Raw genomic sequence first — 18,170 nt, forward strand, 5'->3', positions numbered from 1 at the left:
CTGCAATAGGTGACAACATGGATGAACCTTATAAGCCAGTTACTGGAAGACAAATGATTCCACTTCTATATATGAGGTATCTAAAATAGTCAATTTCATAGAACAGAAGAGCAGAATGGTGGTTGCCAGGACTGGGAGAGGGGCAATGGGAAGTTACTAATTAACAGGCATAAAGTTCCAGTTAAGCAAGATGAATAAGCTCTTGGGGCGCCTGGGTGGCTCAGTGGGCTGAGCATCCGACTTCGGCTCAGGTCATGATCTCACAGTTCGTGAGTTCGAGCCCCGCGTCAGGCTCTGTGCTGACAGCTTGGAGCCTGGAACCTGCTTCTGATTTCTGTGTCTCCCTCTCTTTTTGCCCCTCCCCCGCTCATGCTCTGTCTCTCTCTCTTTCTCTCTGTCAAAAATAAAAAAATTTAAAGATGAATAAGCTCTTGAGATATGCTGTACAACATTGTACCTATCGTCAACAATATTATCTCATACACTGAAAATTTTGCTAAGAGGGTTCCCGCGTGGATGGCTCAGTCGGTTCAGCGGCTGACTTCAGCTTCGGTCATGATCTCAGGGTTAGTGAGTTGGGGCCCCTACACAGGGCTCTCGGTCAGTGGGGGGTCGCTTGGGATCCTCTGTCCCCCTCTCTCTCTGCCCTTCCCCACCCTCAGAAATAAACATTTACTTTAATTTTATTTATTTATTTATTTATTTATTTATTTATTTATTTGCTAAGAGGGTAGTCCTCGTGTTAAGTATTCTAAAGCACAACGAAAATTTTTATTTAATTGGCACAAGAACTCAAACCCATTTCTGTCACTCCAACCCTCGCTCCGACTTTAACACATACACTGCGGTACTGACAGAGCTCTCTCCCGGCACTGTGTGACGTTAGGGAATTCGCTTAACAGCTCTGGGCTTGAGTTTCCTCCCCAAGGAAGCTCAGCGCAAAAGCAAGCAGAGCTGCCACCACCAACCGGTGGGTCTGCAGCCAACGCTGCGGACCGACCTCCGGAGGGCATCAACGGGACCAAGTGGAGGCCAGGCTGGATCCCAGCTCCTGAGCCAGACCGCAGGCGTGAAGGTGAGAAACGCGGTGGCAGGAAACAACAAAGCGTGGCCCCGCTGGGTCACCATGACCCAAAGGAAAAGCGTCAGTACGACCAGCCCACGGCCTCGTTTCCAAGGAAGCTGGACCAAGAACTCGGCTCACCTCCGGCGGGAATCCCTGGCTGGCACCTCCCCTTCACTCTGCGCCTCTGTCGCCATCTTAGTCAGCAAACTTCTTTCTCCGCCCCCATCTCCGGCCCCGCCCCCACGCCTTTGGATTGGCTAAGGTGTTTCCCCCCTCTTCCATGCGATTGGGTGACTTTACCACCCCTCCGCAACCTAAAGAGTTTCATGATATTATTGGTCTATTCAAATTACTAACGGTCATTGGTCGCCCCCAGCCCTGGCGGAAAAAAAAAAAAAGGATCCCGGAGGAGACCGAGCCCCGAGACCTGCTGGAGGTTGTAGTTTCTTGTTTTGATTAGCCCTTCGCATTCCACCTACTTTTTAAGGTTCAAGTCAGAAATCCCCAGCCTAGGCTCAAATTATGTCCTGATGTGTAAATCTCAGAATTATACAACTGTCGAATTTGAAATTGACTTTAAGTTAATTATCTAAAATGCAAGATTTGAAAAATAATAATAATAATATAATAAAATGCAAGATTCGTTTTCTGTCCTGACACAGAGACACACGCCTAGAAGGCTAGGTATAGCGCGGCAAACAAGAAGTATGTAACTATTACATTTCGTTCACAGCCCGCTTGCTTCAGACAGTCACACAGCACAGCCGTGGGTCACTTCTGCTTCTTTCCACACGCTCCCTTCCGGCTTCCCAGAGAACCCACAGACTTTGCCTTTCTGGTCTGAAACATGGAACCAAAGGCTGCCTAACTTTGTCCCTGACTGAGCTTTAATGCTTAGTGATAGAAATAATCATAATTCTGCTTGCTCTCCCTGCCTCACGGGCTTCTAGTGAGGATTCACTTCTAGTGAGGCAACAGATGTGGGAACACTGTAAACTTAAGGCATTAATGTTTTTTTTTTTCTGTACTGTTTTACTATGCAGGATTTTTCTAGGGATATTTTTCTTGGGGTTCCTTCGGACATCCTTTCCCGTGAGGTTCCTCCCAGCATTCTTCCCTTTCACTAAGCTCTACCCACATGTGTTTCAGTTTCTCAGCAAACTCTTCCTGCCTCCAGCCTTTGCACTTGTTACTTTTTCTGACTGGCCCATTTTTCACTTTATTATTGGTCAGGTCTCAGCTTAAATGTCAGTGGCTGGGATGGCTTCCATGGCCCCCACTATATTAAATCACTTTACTAACTACACTTTCACAGAGCACTCTATACTCGCCCTTCATAGCTTTCATAACCACTTAAAATTACATAGTTGTTTGTATGAGTATTTATTTCATGTGAAGTTTCCAACTAGACTTCCTACCACACATGCACAGAGACTACATCTATTTTGCTCCCCATGGCTTCTGACAGAGTGACCTTTCAGTAAATAGTTTTTGAACAAATGATTAAACAAGTCCTCAGATTATATAATCCAAAACAAAAACTGAATTTCATGATCCAATAGGTTATTTCAATTGATGACTTGATATTAAAAGTTTGATGAAGGGGCGCCTGTGTGGCTCAGTCAATTAAGCATCTGACTCTTGGTTTCAGCTCAGGGCACAATCTCAGTTCCCGAGTTCGAGCCCCACGTCTGGCTCCACACTAACAGTGAGGAGCCTGCTTGGGATTCTCTCTTCCTCTTTCTCTGGCCCTCCCTCACTCTCTCTTTCAAAATAAATATAAGAAAAAAATCTTTACAAAGTTTGATGAAAGTGTTAAAATAAAATTGCTTTATTTTATTTTATTTATTTATTTATTTATTTTTTTAGAGAGAGAGAAAGAGTATGAGAGGGGAAGGGGCAGAGAGAGAGAGAGAGACAGAAGATCTGAAGTGGGCTCTGTACTGACAGCAGAGAGCCCGATGTGGGAATGGAACTCAACAAACTATGAGATCACGACCTGAGCTGAAGTCGGACGCTTAACTGACTGAGCCACCCAGGTGCCCTATTTTATGTCTTATGTTTAACAGATGATCTCTGTTGAACAAATACATGAAAAGAAACATACAGTTCAACAAGCACGTATCAGTGAAATTGTTCATTGAACCTGCGACAGACTTGGAAAATCCAAGCTGCATATTTGGTATAAATACAAAGCAAGGAACACAAGGCTCAAATTCTGCAAAGAATTTCTCCCAAGAAGGAACAAGTTTTGTTTTTTGGGTGTTTTTTTCCTAGCTGCATGAGACCCAGCATCAACTGACTGATTGGATTGAATGGCTGTTTTCACACAGAAGAAACGTTCACAACTTTGAAATTTCACTGCTACAACCAGGTAGAATACCACACCACTCTATTTCTGGTTTATCTGTTTTGATGACATTTTTATACAAAGCCCTTACCGTTTGGAGAACTAGAGCACGGTAGTTAAGAGCATGGGTTCTGGAGCCAGTAAGCCTACTTTGAAATCCTAGCTCCGTTACTTCTAACCGTGACCCAGACAACTTATTTCACTTTCTGAGTCCACTTCCTCCTCTGAAAAACGAGGATAATAATAAGTACGCCCCAGCCGACGAGCCTGCCGACAAGCAAGGGGGTCCTGGCTCCCCTGAAATCATCCTAGTCTGGCTGCTGACTGCCAGCCTGGTGAGAAGCATGGCTGTACAGCAGGTATTCATGAACAGTTCAGAAAGTCATCTTGTTTCCAACAGTCTGGCTGAACCGAAGGTCATGGAAAAGTGGCCCCAGCCCTGCAGGAGTGACAGACTGGGAGAGACAAAATGAACACACATAAGTCACATACAACAGAAGTCAGGTTAGAATTACAGAGGACTATATATTCAAGCAGAGAAAAGACTCCTAAGAATTCAGAAGTATGGCGCAGGGAAGAGGGCCAGGGCCACAAATGTCACTGCACCTCCATCTGCCTACCTCCAACAAACTGCAAGCATCTTTTTATATTGTTTAATGACACATATAATACATGAAGATATTCCCCTTGTAAAAAAAATTTTAATAATACAGATAAAAATCTCCCTCGTCAACCGCCCCTACCTCTAGTCCCTCCTCTAAGAAACTATTTTGAGTTTAATATATGTTCTTCTAGATCTTTTTCCATACAGTACATTCATTCAGGAAATATTTATCGAGGGGCGCCTGGGTGGCTCAGTCAGTTAAGCATCTGACTTCAGCTCAGGTCATGATCTCGTGGTTCATGAGTTCAAGCCCTGCATTGGGCTCTGTGCTAACCACTCAGAGTCTGGAACCTGCTTCGGATTCTGTCTCCCGCTCTCTCTGCCCCTCCCCCACTCATCCTCTGTCTGTCTCTCTCTCTCTTTCTCTGTCTCTCTCAAAAATAAACATTAAAGAAAAATATTTATCGAATATGTACGATGTGCTAGGTCCTGTTCTAGGCCTGGAAATATAAGTGTGAACAAAGCTGAATTCCTTTACTTATGGCATTTCTTTCCTTTTTTTTTTTTTTTTTTTTTAGGTTATTTTTTTAGTAATCTCTACACCCAGCATGGACCTCCATCTCATGACCCTAAGATCAAGAGTCACATGCTCTACCAACTGAGCCAACCAGGCTTCCCTTCATTTTTAGATAAATTGTGATATATTGTACACATTATCCTTAGAAGTGCATCTTGGACATCTATGTCAGTACACATAGATCTGCCATTACCCTTTTGAACAGCTGTGTAGTATTCCACCTTACAGATGCTCCCTGGCTTAGTTATTTTAATTTTTTACGTTTATTTATTTTTGAGAAACAGAGAGAGACAGAGCACGAGTGGGGGAAGGACAGAGACAGAGGGAGACACAGAATCCGAAGTAGGCTCCAGGCTGCTGTCAGCACAGAGCCCGACCCAGGGCTCAGACCCACAAACCGTGAGGTCATGACGTGGGCCGAAGTCGGACGCTTAACCGACTGAGCCACTCAGGTGCCCCACTCCCTGGTTTATTTAAACCACTTCCTCCAGACATAAAACAGGTTTATATCAATCTGGATTCAACCACTGGAAAGTGACTTTGGCTAACAGAAACTGGATTTGTTATGAGGATACTAGGTTGAAGAGCTGGCAGGAAGGAAGGGGGCTAGGGAGCCAAAAACCCAGCCAAGTTCACACCATTCAGTGCCACTTGACTCAGCACATTCACCCCTCCACTGATTTCCCATCTGTCCTTAGGTCTCCCCATCAATCCCTGGAGAGAAAGAGTCATGAATGAGAATATCTGATTAGCTGGGCCAAGGTCATGTGCCTCTACCTTTTGGCCTGGAGGAGGGCCCTATCTCCCACCAAAGTTCTCCCAGTGGGGAACTACCCACTAAAGGGGGGCAAAGTTAAAGGACAAAGGTAGGCTACAAATCACTCCCAATTTTCTTGCTTCCTGGGACACCTGTTTATTGTGGGCTAGGGCAAAGTTTAACCATTCAGTCTCCTTCAGACATACCAAAGACTAACACTCACATTATTCCATATGCCAAAAAACAAAGTTCTCTCCAGCTTTGCTATGGAATCCTCTTTAAGACCGGCCACAGGGTAAGTGGAGGCAGGAACTCAATGGGGTGAAGAGAAGAGGAACCAATCTGTGCAGCTAAAAACAACCCGGGTCAGGGCTGGAACCCCACGGGAAAAACTCTGGGGGTCATTTTCCCCAGCCAGGATAACAAGCTGGGAAACAGCCAGGTCACTGGCAAGAGGCTGGCAGAGAGAAACACTGGAAGCACATTCAGTCACAGAGCATTTGTGATTGGGATTTACCATCTGTCAAGCACTGAGCTCAGCATTGAGCATTGAGCCATGAATCCTACCTCAGAAAGTTCAGATTGTAGCTGGGGGCAAAGGGGCAGGCTGTCTGGGCTTCAACAGAGGCAAGGAACAAACTCTCTGAAAGCCTGAAGGTATCGCAGGCAGCCAGGCCTGGCGCAGGGGTCGGATCTGAGGGAGGCTTAGGGTGGTCCTGAGTCTTGCAGAGTAAGTTTAAAGTCCCGAAAACTGACCAAATTATTCTGTATTGGAATCTTTCTGGCCCTCTAATCAAAAACACCCAGACCTCAGGTCAGGGCCCCAAGTGCTGATGGCTAAGTTTCAAAGCAGTAACGTGTATGTGATGTTCAGGAATGGGCAGGAACATTATGAACTCGCTGTGTTGGGTGTTATCTCCACAGTCATGTGAGCTGAAGCCTGGATGGATCCTTTTTTCTGCCACTATAACCCATCCTAATGGAGATTGCTTTGGTATGGAGAGAAATTTTGCACATAAAATTTCTATAGCTATTAGGAAGTAGGGTGAAGGTCAGAAAAGGCCCCAAGGCTTCCCCTATCTCTTTGTTCTCTAGGGGAGCCTTCAGAGTCAGCTTGTAAGATTCCCCATTCAAAATAGGAAAGTAAAGGAAATTGTCCTTTAGCCCTCTGTAGGCCTGTACATCCCCACCCATATGATCCATCTTCTTTCAAGGGTGTAGAAAGAAAGGCCTTGCTCATTCAGTCATTCATTTATTCACACTTCAGTGTGAATTAAGCCCAAGGGTACCTCTTTTGGAACATGTGAATGTAAAGGACCACTTCTAATTGTGAAAGGCTTGTTGCCCGGTTAAAATAACTTCACACAGTCATTTAGATTAGGAAACATGAAAACCTTCTGGGGACTCAAATACATCTCAGATTACCACTGCTGCATTTCTAGATTTGTTTATAGATTGCTTGATTAGTTTTGGAGACTGGAGGCTCTATGAGTTAAGGACTATATTTAGTTTTGCTTACCCAACTATTTGTTGAAGGAATAAAGGAACGAGTTAATCAATTAAATCAAGGAAGTAATAAATGAAACAATAAAGTTGCTCAGGCCTTCTGGAAAAACTACATCCTGCCAATACTGGAAATGGGCTTTTGTTTTGATGCACCCAGCAACTCTTAAGGGATCCTCTACTTCCCTATCTCAGTCCAAGAGTTTTGGGTATGACTGGCCCTGTCTCTGGCTATAGGGGTGGGCAAAGAACTCAGGCCTGACCAATCAGAGGACTCTCACTTCTGAACTTAAGAGTCTTTACAGTCTAGACCAGCCCAAGTAACTACTGAAATAAAGGATGTTCTAACACCCCCCACTGAGGGAACTGAATGGGGTGGGAGAGCAGAGGGCTGAGGAACCACCACCTACTGGGGAGAGCAGAGACAGCTTCATGAAGGAGCTTCACTTCACAGACTGAGCAAGACTGAGATGGCTAGAGATGTGGGAGAAGCCATTCTCTGCGCAAAGAACAGCACCAAACACAAGAGACAGGAACCTGGCTTGTGTGGGGGTGGAGGACAAGAGGTTTGAAAGAATGGATCAGGGCCAGTCCTCTAAGAGTTCTGGATACTGTGTCAAGCAGCTAAGGGTTTTACTCCGGAGGCAACGTGCACATATTCACAGTGGGACAGGTGGGTAACCTGAGCAGGATTGGGCATTAGGAAGTTGATCTGCCACATGAGTGGATTAAAGGGAAAGAAGCTAGGGTCCAGAAACAAGTTGCATGCGCCCAGCCAAGGAAACACGAAGGGCATCCGCAGTGGGACCAGAAATAGGGCATGACTACTAGCAGAGGCACTGAAGGCCTTGGGGAATAAGAACTAGGCAGAGGTAAGAGACCACATCGCTGTGCCTGGGTAACAGCATGTGGGTAGTGGCTTGAGAAGGGCAGGTCTAGGCCTCAACCAAAACAGAGTTTGAATCCTGGCCCTGGCACTGGTAGTCTGTGTGATCTTGGGCAAGTTTTCTTATCTCTGCGCCTTGGTTTTCCTCTCCATAAAGAGGATAAAACCAAACTGAGAGGTTACTGGAAGACTAAAGGAAATAATACCTGTAAAGCACTTTTCCGTAGAGCTTTTAGGTACAAATTTTCTTTTGGGGATGATGCATATATTCTAAAGTTAGATTATGGGGATGGTTGTACAACTCTGGAAATATACTAAAGGCCACTGAACTGTACAATTTAAACGGGTGAATTTTATGGCATGTAAATTATGTCTCAATAAAACTGTTAGAAAGAATAATCAGTATGTGGTGGCTACTATCATTATCAGCTTCGGTTCCTGATCTGGGTATTTCTCATAGGCCTGCCTGACTGGCATTGCTCTCCAAACCAGCTTTGCTGATTTTCTGATTATAGTAGCATTATCTTCACAAAGTTTCTGGTTGGCCTAAACAAGGTAGAATGTTATTTCTTCCTCACAGAAAAGAGATCCAGAGGTAGGCAGTCGAAGACTGCATTTGACTCTTCAGACGTTGTTTGAGATTCCTTCCAATGCACTGCTCTTTTCATAGATCCGTGTGGCTGCTGGAGTTCCGGCTAACACATCCACATTCCAGGCAACACGAGGAGAGAAAAAAAGAAAGGTTTGGCCCCCTTCTACTAGGGTGACTTTCCAAAACTACCACACGGCACTTCTATACTTCTGACCTCTAGCTCACTGGCTAGAATGTCATCACATAGCCCCATCCAGCTGCCAGAGAAATTCAAAAGTGTGATACTAGAGCCCTCGTGCTTCCATAACGTGGGGTTCATCGAAGGGGAGAATGGTAGCTGGGAAGCAAACAGCAGCTTCTGTTAAAGCTTCTAGCTAACAAAGGGAGGCAAAATACAAATACAAAGATACACACACACACATACACACACATACACACACATATCTTTAAAAGAATAAATGGTAAGGGCACCTAGGTGGCTCAGTCAGTTAAGTGTCCTACTTCCGCTCAGGTCATGATCTCGCGGTTCGCCAGTTGGAGCCCCGCGTCAGGCTGTGTGCTGACAGCTTGGAGCCTGGGGCCTGCTCCGGATTCCGTGTCTCCCTCGCTCTCTGCCCCTCCCCCACTCGTGATCTGTCTTTCTCAAAAATAAATAAACATTAAAAACGATAATTTTTTAAAAAACAATAATGATTGTATGGTTTGCCTCCAGGGAGGGAGACCGGGTGGCTAGGAACAGGGATGGGGTCAGAACTTCCACTTTTCCCATTTTGACCTTTAGAATTTTCAACCACGTGGCTATATTATCTAGTCAAATAAATAAAACTAGAATCTTTTTTCAAAAAGACTGAATTAGGCCACCTGACCTTGTGTCTCCTGACTTCCAATTCTGTTGATTCCACTGCTGTCCCAGGCATCCAGACAGTCCCAAAACCTCTGCAGATCCAAGACCACCTGCCTGGACACCTACTCTTCCTTTCCTGCTGCCGTCCCTTTGGCAAGGACAGCGCAAGCTTTTCTGCAGTTCCAGAAATGTGAGTGCTGACTGCATCAGCCTATATGGGGTCATCCTAATAATCCCTGTGGAGATGTGTTCCTGATATGGCTTGCTTTTATTTATTTATTTATTTATTTATTTATTTATTTATTTATTTATTTTACATATGATGAACACACAAAAAGGGGTTATTGGCCCCTTGTTTTTTTTTATCTCTTCATTCTTTATTCCTGTTCTCATGGCAGATGTCGCTGGGCCTAGCATAACCCAGCATCTATCAGAGAGGCCCTCAGCCCTTCCATTTTTTCCACTGATTCTCAGAACTCCCCCAGGGCCTTCAATAAATTTCTCCGTGGCTTACATGTTTTACACAATTTCTTGAAATCACTCCTAGTTCCCTAGGACTGCCGTAACAAATTACCAAAAACCTGGTGCCTTAAAACAACAGAAATTGATTCTCTCACGGTTTTGGAGGCCAGAAGTCCAGTATCAAGGTGTCAGTTAGCAGGGTTGGTTCCTTTCTGGGGACTCTGAGGGAGAAGCTGTTCTGTGCTCTCCGTAGGTGACTGCTGACAATCCTTAGTGTTCTCTGGCTGGTGGCGACACCTCTCCGATCTCTGCCTCTGCGGACACGTGGCATTCTCCCTGTGTGTCTCTGTGTCCAAATTTCCCTCTTTGAACAAGGACACCAGCCACTGCATTAGAGCCCACCCTACTCTAGTTTGACCTCGTCTTAACTTGCTTACATCCGCAAAGACCCTCTTTCCAAAATAAGGTCCCATTTACAGGTTCCAGGCAGGCAGGAATGTGGAGGGAGCTTCATTCAACTCAGTGCACTACTCAAGTCTCCACCTGCCGGCTGCATCCCTCTCAACCTCTTCCCCAGTCTTGAGTCATTTCTACCTTTATGAATGGCAAAATTATTTCACACTGCTGCATCACTGTTAGCCCAAAGCCGTTCATCCAGTTTAACTACTGAGTTACAGACACCACTGTCCCATTTAACCAGTGGCCAGTTATCTTTCCCACCCTATCAGCAGCCTCAAGACATTTTCAACTTCTGCCCTCTCAGTTTGCAGCTTCTTCAGCGCTACTCCCCCGAGAGGTGTTTAATATCTCATTAGCACCCCTTTGCACCTCAGTGTGAATCCCCTAATCTCTTAAATTCTCTCTGTACACATACCCCCCCCCCCCAACCTCCAACCAGCTCAGTTCCTCCAGCCTCCCTGCGTGGGTGCTGGGTGGCAATGAAGGGACTGATAAAGAGGCGAGCCCATGTCTGCCCATCGCTCAGAACTCAGGGATGCTGCTGGCCTCTGAAAATAGTGTCAAGCCTCATTCCTGCCATACAGTTTGAAATCTTCCACAGTGGGCAAGAATTTGGTCAGCCTGCAGCAGACTGTCTACATTCTTTCAACACTGGAGAATGAGTCTACACAATTCCCCTGCCGTGTAGCAGGCAACCTGCCAGCAGGGTGTTTCCTTGCTCCCTTCCTTCCCACTTGTCAGCCCTGAGCACCCCCCCACCACCACCACCCCGTGTCCCGGGCAGTTCTGAAGGAAGCCATAAAATTAATCAGCTCTTTTCTGTGGCTTATTTTTTTCTAGCATTTTATTCTAAAAATTTGCAGTCAACAAAAGTGAAAGAATTTGACAGTGAACTACCCTATTACCCAGCACCTAGATGTTACCATTAATATGTTTTAGCATTGAAAAAATTGATATATATCTCACATCTAAAGTGAATTATTTACTTGTTTGTTTGTTTGTTTGTTTGTTTAGAAAGCATGCACCCACACGAGTTGGGGAGGGCAGAGGGAAAGAACCGTAAGCAGGCCCCATGCCCGGCGAGGAGCTGGATGCGGGGCTCCATCCCACCACCATGAGATCATGACCTGGGCCGAAATCAAGAGTCGGCCGCTGAATCGACTGAGCCACCCAGATGCCTTCTAAGGTGAATTTTAAAGTGTATACTTATGAAATGTACATTTTAGTGGCTGTTAGTATACTCACTACATTGTGCAAACATCACCACTAATTCCAAAACATTTTCATCACCCCAAAAGAAATCCCCGACCCATTAGCAGTTAGTCCTAATCCCCTTCTCTACCCTGTCAACCATTAATCTACTTTCTGTCTCTGTGGATTTGTTTTTGCTGGATATTTCATATAAATAGAATCCTACAATATGTGGCCTTTTGTGTTTGGTTCCTTTCACTTAGGATAATGTCTTCAAGGGGCACCTGGGTGGCTCAGTCGGTTAAGTGTCTGACTATAGCTCAGGTCATGATCTCCCAGTCCATGGGTTTGAGCCCTGTGTCTCAGCACAGAGCCCGAAGTCTGCTTCAGATTCTGTCTCCTCTCTCTCTGCCCCTCCCCTGCTTGCACTTTGTCTCTCTCAAAAATAAGTAAACACAAAAGTATTTTTAAAAAACACAAATTGTAAGCTGCTACCAATTATTTACATCTTAAGTTTTTAAATAAGTAGATTCAGAATATTGAAGCTAATAAATGCCTGCCTTGATTGTACATTCACATGAATAATAATTTAAGGGGCACCTGGGTGGCCAGTCAGTTGAGCGCCCAACTCGATTTCAGCTCAGGTCATGATCCCAGGGTTGTGAGATTGAGCCCCATTCTTGCATGCACACATTCTCTCTCTTTCTCTCTAAAATAAAATTTTAAAAAGAATAGTGATTTAAAATGAAGGGATAGTCCTTTCGTGATAAAAAATGCTCAACAAACCAGGAATAGAAGGGAATGTTATCAACCTGATGAAGCCATCTTTTTATAAAAACCCACAGCCAACGTCATACTTGATGAAAGACTGGATGCTTTACCCTAAGATCAAGAACAAGACATGGATGCTTGCCCTCACCATTTCTACTTAACATTGTTCTAGGAGTTCTAGCTGGACAACTAGGCAAGAAAGATAAAAGGCATCCAGACTAGAAAGAAGTAAAACTATCTTTCTTTGCAGATGTTATGATCAATATATATAGAAAATCCTAAGGAATCTACTAAAAAGAGATGATGAATTTTATGACACCCTGTAAAAGTCCCCATTTCCAAGATTTAAAAATTCCCTGGCTTTTTTCAAACTGCCTCTTCCTTTATTCCCACATTCTTCTCTCCATACTTAGCAAGGATAAACCCAACACTTTTTAAACAATTACCCACCTATTCCCTCCACCCCATCTCTCCTTGGAGGTTTGCTCTTGTAATTACCATCTTTGGAACTGCCCACCACGACCCTTGTTTCTCCCCATCTGGACAGTCTCCAGTCTCTTCCTCTGGCACTCCCTTTCTAAATTAGGCTACTCTCCCGCTGCCTATCCTAAAGTAGCCCCCTTCTGCCTGGCTTCTGTATTTGTGTGCATGTGTTGTGGCTAATTTTTAAAACAGCTTTATTGACATATAATTTACATATGAAATTCACTCATCTTAAGAGACCATTCAGGAGCTGGGGGGGGGGGGGGGGCGGGCCGGGGAGGGGCTCAGTCGGTTGAGCAACCCACTCTTGGTTTCTGCTCAGGTCATGATCTCCCAGTTTATGGGCTCCAGCTCCACATTAGGCTCTGTGCTGAGATTCTCTCTCTCCCTCTCAAAATAAATAAATAACTATTTCGGGGAAAAGAGAGAGGGGCACCTGGGTGGCTCAGTCCATGGAGCCTCCAACTTCAGCTCAGGTCATGATCTCAGGGTTCGTCAATTCGAGTCCCACATCTGGCTTTCTGCTGTCAGCGTGGAGTCCACTTCGGATTCTCTGTCCCCCAGCTCCCCTCTCTCATGCTCGGTCTCTCCCTCTCAAAAATAAATAAATGTTAATTTTTTTTAAAGAAAGAGACCATTCAATGATTTTTAGTAAATTTACTAAGTTGTTCAACCATCACCATAATCCAGTTTTGAATATTTCTCTCACGCTGATGGTATACCTCCCCTGATTGGCTTGTAAAGGCTGGGCCTCTACACTTGGCCACCTACAAGTGTAGAGTTTGGAAGTTAGGCCTGAGGGATTTGGGATTTTGAATAAAGGTCTAAAACCTCCAGGCAACAAGACAGTGAAGAATCATTTTTCCATCCCTCCTCCTTTTAAAAAATGAAGTCTTGGTTAATCATTAGGCCAATCATGATATCTTGAAGAGTTAAACTGATCCATATCTCCATTTTCATCCAAACAGCTTATTTTCCTCTCCTGTGTTCCCCTCAGAGAAGATACTCCCCTGCTGAGCTGAGGCATTCTTAGAACTTTCTAGCTCAGTTCACACACCCACCGCCCAAGACCAACGACCTCCTCCTCTCCACGAATGTCAGCCCCAGTCCAGGCCCCATATACCCATGCTCCTGGTCAAGAAACATTGCTCTGTGTCCTTTCTTTGCCTATTCTAACTCTACCACCCACCGCCCGCCCCCCCGCCCCCCGCACTCCATCACACCACAAGGTCCTGGGCTTCCTTTTCATCCCTGTCAGCCTCGTTTCCCTAATCTCCAGACAGATCTCTCGCCTGACCCCTTCTCTCCATCCTCGCTTCACTCGCCGGGTCATCACTTCCCAGACGCTGGCACCCGGGACCTCAAAAGCGCAAATGCCAAACCCAGACGAGTTGACGCGCCTAAAGGAGGGGAGTGTGTGGGTGTAAGTGTCTGTGCTTGTGTGTGGAAGAAACCAACTGAGTCCACGCCGGTGTTCATTTTCTGGAAATGCCAACCACGCCCGGCTGACAGAGCGGGTATCCGCAACCCAGTGCACTCCTGCACACAGCACTCAGGGTTGGTGGACTCAGAAGCAGCTAGGTTTCACCCTGCACCCGGGCCCAGCGGGCGCCCCGCCCCCCAACCGTACAGCGCACCCCCGCCCTGGCGCGGTGGTAGGGCCCGGCGGCGACGTCACCCATTGTTTACAAATCAACCCGAGCCGGTAGGATTCCGGCTCCCGCGGCTGCAGGCGCGCGGCGCGAGTGCCTGGCGGCTTCCCGCTTCCGTGTCCGCCCCGGCCCCGGCCCCGGCCCCGGCCCCGGGCCCCCGCTCCCGCTTCGGCCTCAGCACCGCTCCCCGCTCCGCCGCGGCCCATCGAGCCCGGCGGGCCGCCGAGCCGCCAGCGCCGGCCGCCGAGCTCCGTGTGCCCGGGCGGGGGGCCATGCCGTGTCGGAGGGAGGAGGAAGAGGAAGCCGGCGAGGAAGCGGAGGGGGAGGCGGAGGAGGAGGAGGAGGAGGACAGCTTCCTCCTGCTGGAGCAGTCGGTGACGCTGGGCGGCTCGGGCGAGGTGGACCTGCTGGTGGCCCAGATCGGCGAGGCGCTGCAGCTGGACGCGGCTCAGGACAGCCCGGCCTCCCCGTGCGCGCCCCCGGGGCCGCCGCTGCAGCCCCCGCGGCCCCCGGCGGCCGTGCGGGCGGACAAGGCCCGGCCCCCTGCGCTGCCACTGCTTCTGCCGCCCGCGCCGGCCGAGGCGGTGGGCCCGGCGCCCCCGGGGGCCCTGCGCTGCGCCCTCGGGGACCGCGGCCGCGTGCGGGGCCGGGCTGCGCCCTACTTCGTGGCCGAGCTCGCCGCAGGCCCCAGCGCTCTGTCCCCACTGGCCCCTCATCCCGGCCTTGATGGGCCCTCGGGAGCCAACAAGCGGGGCGCCCCGCAGCCGCTGTCCGGCCCGTGCCGGCGAGGTTGGCTGCGAGGCGCCGCCGCCTCCCGCCGCCTGCAACAGCGACGCGGGACCCAGCTCGAATCCCGCACCGGCGACGACGATCCGCACCGGCTCCTGCAGCAGCTGGTGCTCTCGGGGAACCTCATCAAGGAGGCTGTGCGGAGGCTTCATTCGCGACGGCTGCAGTTACACGCAAAGCTTCCCCAGCGCCCGCTCACGGGGCCTCTGTCGGCCCCAGTGCATGAGCCCCCTTCGCCCCACAGCCCTCGCGCGGCCTGCAACGACCCCGGCGCGTCCGGGAGGAGGGCGCAGCTCAAAACTGGCGACGGCGTTCTGGTACCTGGCAGCTAACACCCCGAGTGGCCACAGTGCCAGCCTCTGCCTGGAGGGCAAGGGATTCCGCTGAGGGCTGCATCCCTATTCAGACTGGTGAACTCGCGCAGTTGGAAACGGGAAAATAAGCTAATGCAGACGAGGAATGGAAAAACCGCGAATATTTCCTTGGGGAATTAATGGAGGGCTCCAGTGTGTTTGAAACAGCTTGGTTGGCCCTATTTGTGAGGCAGATTACAGAGCGCACTCCAAGCTCACATTCAGTAGGACTCCTTATTTGGCTTGACCAGCCCCGGCAGTGCAGCTTGCAGTTCCACGCAGCCTCTCGGAGACCTTCAGCCCGGCGACCATGTGGCCACACTCCACGCTTCTCGGGATCGCCGAGCGTCTGAAAGACGAGGATGATCCCAGTTACTTTACCTTTTCAGGGCTGGTTCCTGATCCACTTTGGGGGAGGGGAACATGAGTAGACCGTCATTTCAGGGAGAACCTCAAACTGCCAGACTTGAAAATTTGTGACTCTTAAAAAAAAAAAAAAAAAAACGCATCTCATGTCTTTTGGGTGCTGGTTCTTAATACAAAACACGCGGTACCATGAAAGGACTTTTTGGGAGTTGAATAGGAGTAACGTTTTCTCTGTCCCCCGTTTTGCAACTGGCTGCGGTTCTCAGCGTGGCAGGGAAAGGTGTGCGAGATTGGCACGGGAGGCGGGGGCGGGCGGTGCTGGGGAAAGGTAAGGTGGGACGTGGAGTGAACCCTCCTTCCTCTCTAAAATATTTTCACAGCCGTCCCTCTCCTCCTCGGGTTCAAGGTCACTGTTTTCCTGAGCGCAGGCAGGGTTCCGGGGTTCCAGTAGAGCAGAAGAGTTGCCGGGTTCTGCCTGTACTCCGGAGAAGAGCTCGGTGTTTTGCAAGTACTGGAGTCTCCTAAGGACACGCGCACCGCGGCCACCGCGGGTATGGGGAGGCGGGGACGTGACGGGCGCCGGTGCCTTCTGCGGGCAGCCGCGCCCTGGGCTTTCACAGAAACTGCCCAGAGTCTTAGCCTCGGGTCCCTGCGCTCCCCCCACGGCTCTGCTGTCCTACTCCAAGTGGGTGGCGCTGGTGCTCCTTGGGGCCGGGGCTGGGGGCTGGGGAGACGCCACGTGACGCGCACTCCGGGGACACAGCCTCGCACAGCAGCTTATAATGGACTCTCCGGGGCCATTTGCAATAACAGCTGCAATTCCCTGGATAGACGGAGTTGATTTCCTCCCTCTGCCCCTCCCCCAGGCATGCCAGCTCGCCTTTGTAAGTGAAGGAAACCGAGTAGAAAATGTGACCCTCCAAACGGAGAAGCTGCAGGCTTTGCCATTGTGAATCGTGGTAAAGTGCTTTAACATACTGTTCACTTACTCTGAGGGATCTAAAACCGTTTTGTGGGTGTTTTAGTTTTATAAGATTCAATGGCTTGTTCATCATCCAGATGTGGCTATTGACATATCTACACTTCGCACCGGAGTGTCTGGAATTGTGGCTTATCCTGATTGTAGGATTTTAACTTAACTGAAATACTTGTTTTCAATAAATGCGTTGGGTTTTTTGTTGGGTTTATTGTTGGGTTTTATCTTCTACTTGCCCTCGGTGCGAAAGATGCAGAGAACACATTTCTCTAATCCATAAACCTTAAAAACACTTGAAATCCTTGTCGGCCTGCCTTGTGGATGGTAATTAGAGCGCCTTTGTGTCTGAGCGGCTCACTAGTTAAGCAGGGTCTGTGTGGCTGGGCGTGTATTGGTGCTGGCATGAAATTAAATGAAAGTGAGGTCAGGTTTTGGACCAATCCCATTCACTAAAACCTTAGAGCCTTTTGGATTACTAGTCAGTGATGGAGTTTTATGAAGCTGCCTCTGACTATTAGCAAAGGACATCAGTTCAGCCTGTCACTGCAGACTGGGAGGCTCATCACTTTTTTTTTCTTTCTAACGTGGTCATTAAGTGGACTCGTTTCACAAGGCAGCCCTTAAGGCTGGGGCAGCTCTTGGTTAGCGGCCGATCAGGAGACAAACCCACGGTGGGAAAGCTGTCTGGCAGTGTCTGAAAGGACTCCTCTCTTTGCTCTTAGCATGTTTGCTGCCATTCTCTCCAGGAGCGGTGACATAACGGCCTGTCTCTATCCCTCCCTTTCTGAGTTACTTCAGCCTGTTCCCTCCAGGAAGGAGCCACACTAGGCAACATATCAACCAGGGTTCAAGGCCACTTATTAAATGGGGACCTCGGACAAGTTGCTCAACCTCTGTGGGCTTTTGGTTTCCTTCTGTACAATAGACGAGAAGTGAGATGTGGATAAGTTTGCTGTGACTGGCACATACTGGAGAAGAACAGTCTCTAGTCCCTACTCGTTCCTTCCCAGGACTGCCCCTTGGTAGCCATATGACTGGGTCCTAGGTTTCTCATGAAAGAAGTGCGTGCCATGGTCCCAAAAGTGCTTTCTGGATACAGTTCTTTCTTTCTTTTCTTTCTTTCTTTCTTTCTTTCAATTTATTTTGAGAAAGAGAGAGAGAGAATGCAAGCAGGGGAGGGGCAGAGAGAGAAGGAGAGAGAGAATCCCAAGCAGTCTCCCTGCTGTCAGCGCAGAGCTCGACTCAGGGCTCTATCCCATGAACCCATGAGATCGTGGCCTGAGCTGAAATCAAGAGTCAGATGCTCAATGAACTGAGCACCCGGGCACCCCTACAGTCCTGACTTTCTAACTTCCTTCTGGACTCCATGCCTATTGTCTATACCTCCCCATTCTCTCCGCCCCTGATAGTCTGAGATACACCTCCAGAGCGCACCAAGCCAGCTGTTCCCTACATCCTGTCCAGAAAATGTTGTGGGAGGCTTTTCCAG

At 48.3% G+C, this 18,170-nt stretch overlaps 2 protein-coding genes across 6 annotated transcripts in view; one reads left to right on the forward strand and one right to left on the reverse strand.

Annotated features, from left to right (window-relative positions):
• The window catches only part of ARHGAP19 (Rho GTPase activating protein 19), a 92,010-nt gene that overhangs the window by 63,674 nt on the left and 10,166 nt on the right, over positions 1-18,170 (reverse strand). The window contains exons 1-4 of one of the 5 annotated variants that reach the window (XM_053909788.1): positions 13,769-14,110; positions 12,982-13,138; positions 11,892-12,000; positions 9,797-10,005 (exon numbers count right to left, since the gene is read on the reverse strand). In XM_053909788.1, coding sequence (XP_053765763.1) covers positions 9,797-9,972 — 176 coding nt within the window. In that variant the 5' untranslated portion in view covers positions 9,973-10,005; positions 11,892-12,000; positions 12,982-13,138; positions 13,769-14,110. Of the gene's footprint in view, positions 1-1,204; positions 1,292-9,796; positions 10,006-11,891; positions 12,001-12,981; positions 13,687-13,768; positions 14,111-18,170 lie in introns of those variants that run through there. The other 4 variants (XM_053909790.1, XM_053909789.1, XM_053909791.1 and 1 more) reach the window with 4 other exon arrangements.
• Positions 14,233-16,888, forward strand: FRAT1 (FRAT regulator of WNT signaling pathway 1). Its single transcript, XM_019458990.2, has one exon. It carries the CDS (start codon positions 14,470-14,472, stop codon positions 15,316-15,318), a length of 849 nt encoding a protein of 282 aa, XP_019314535.1. The 5' UTR covers positions 14,233-14,469; the 3' UTR covers positions 15,319-16,888.

The sequence above is a fragment of the Panthera pardus genome, unplaced genomic scaffold (assembly GCF_024362965.1).
Source record: "Panthera pardus isolate Hobbes unplaced genomic scaffold, ASM2436296v1 HiC_scaffold_22, whole genome shotgun sequence".
NCBI classification, from domain to species: Eukaryota; Metazoa; Chordata; class Mammalia; order Carnivora; family Felidae; genus Panthera; species Panthera pardus.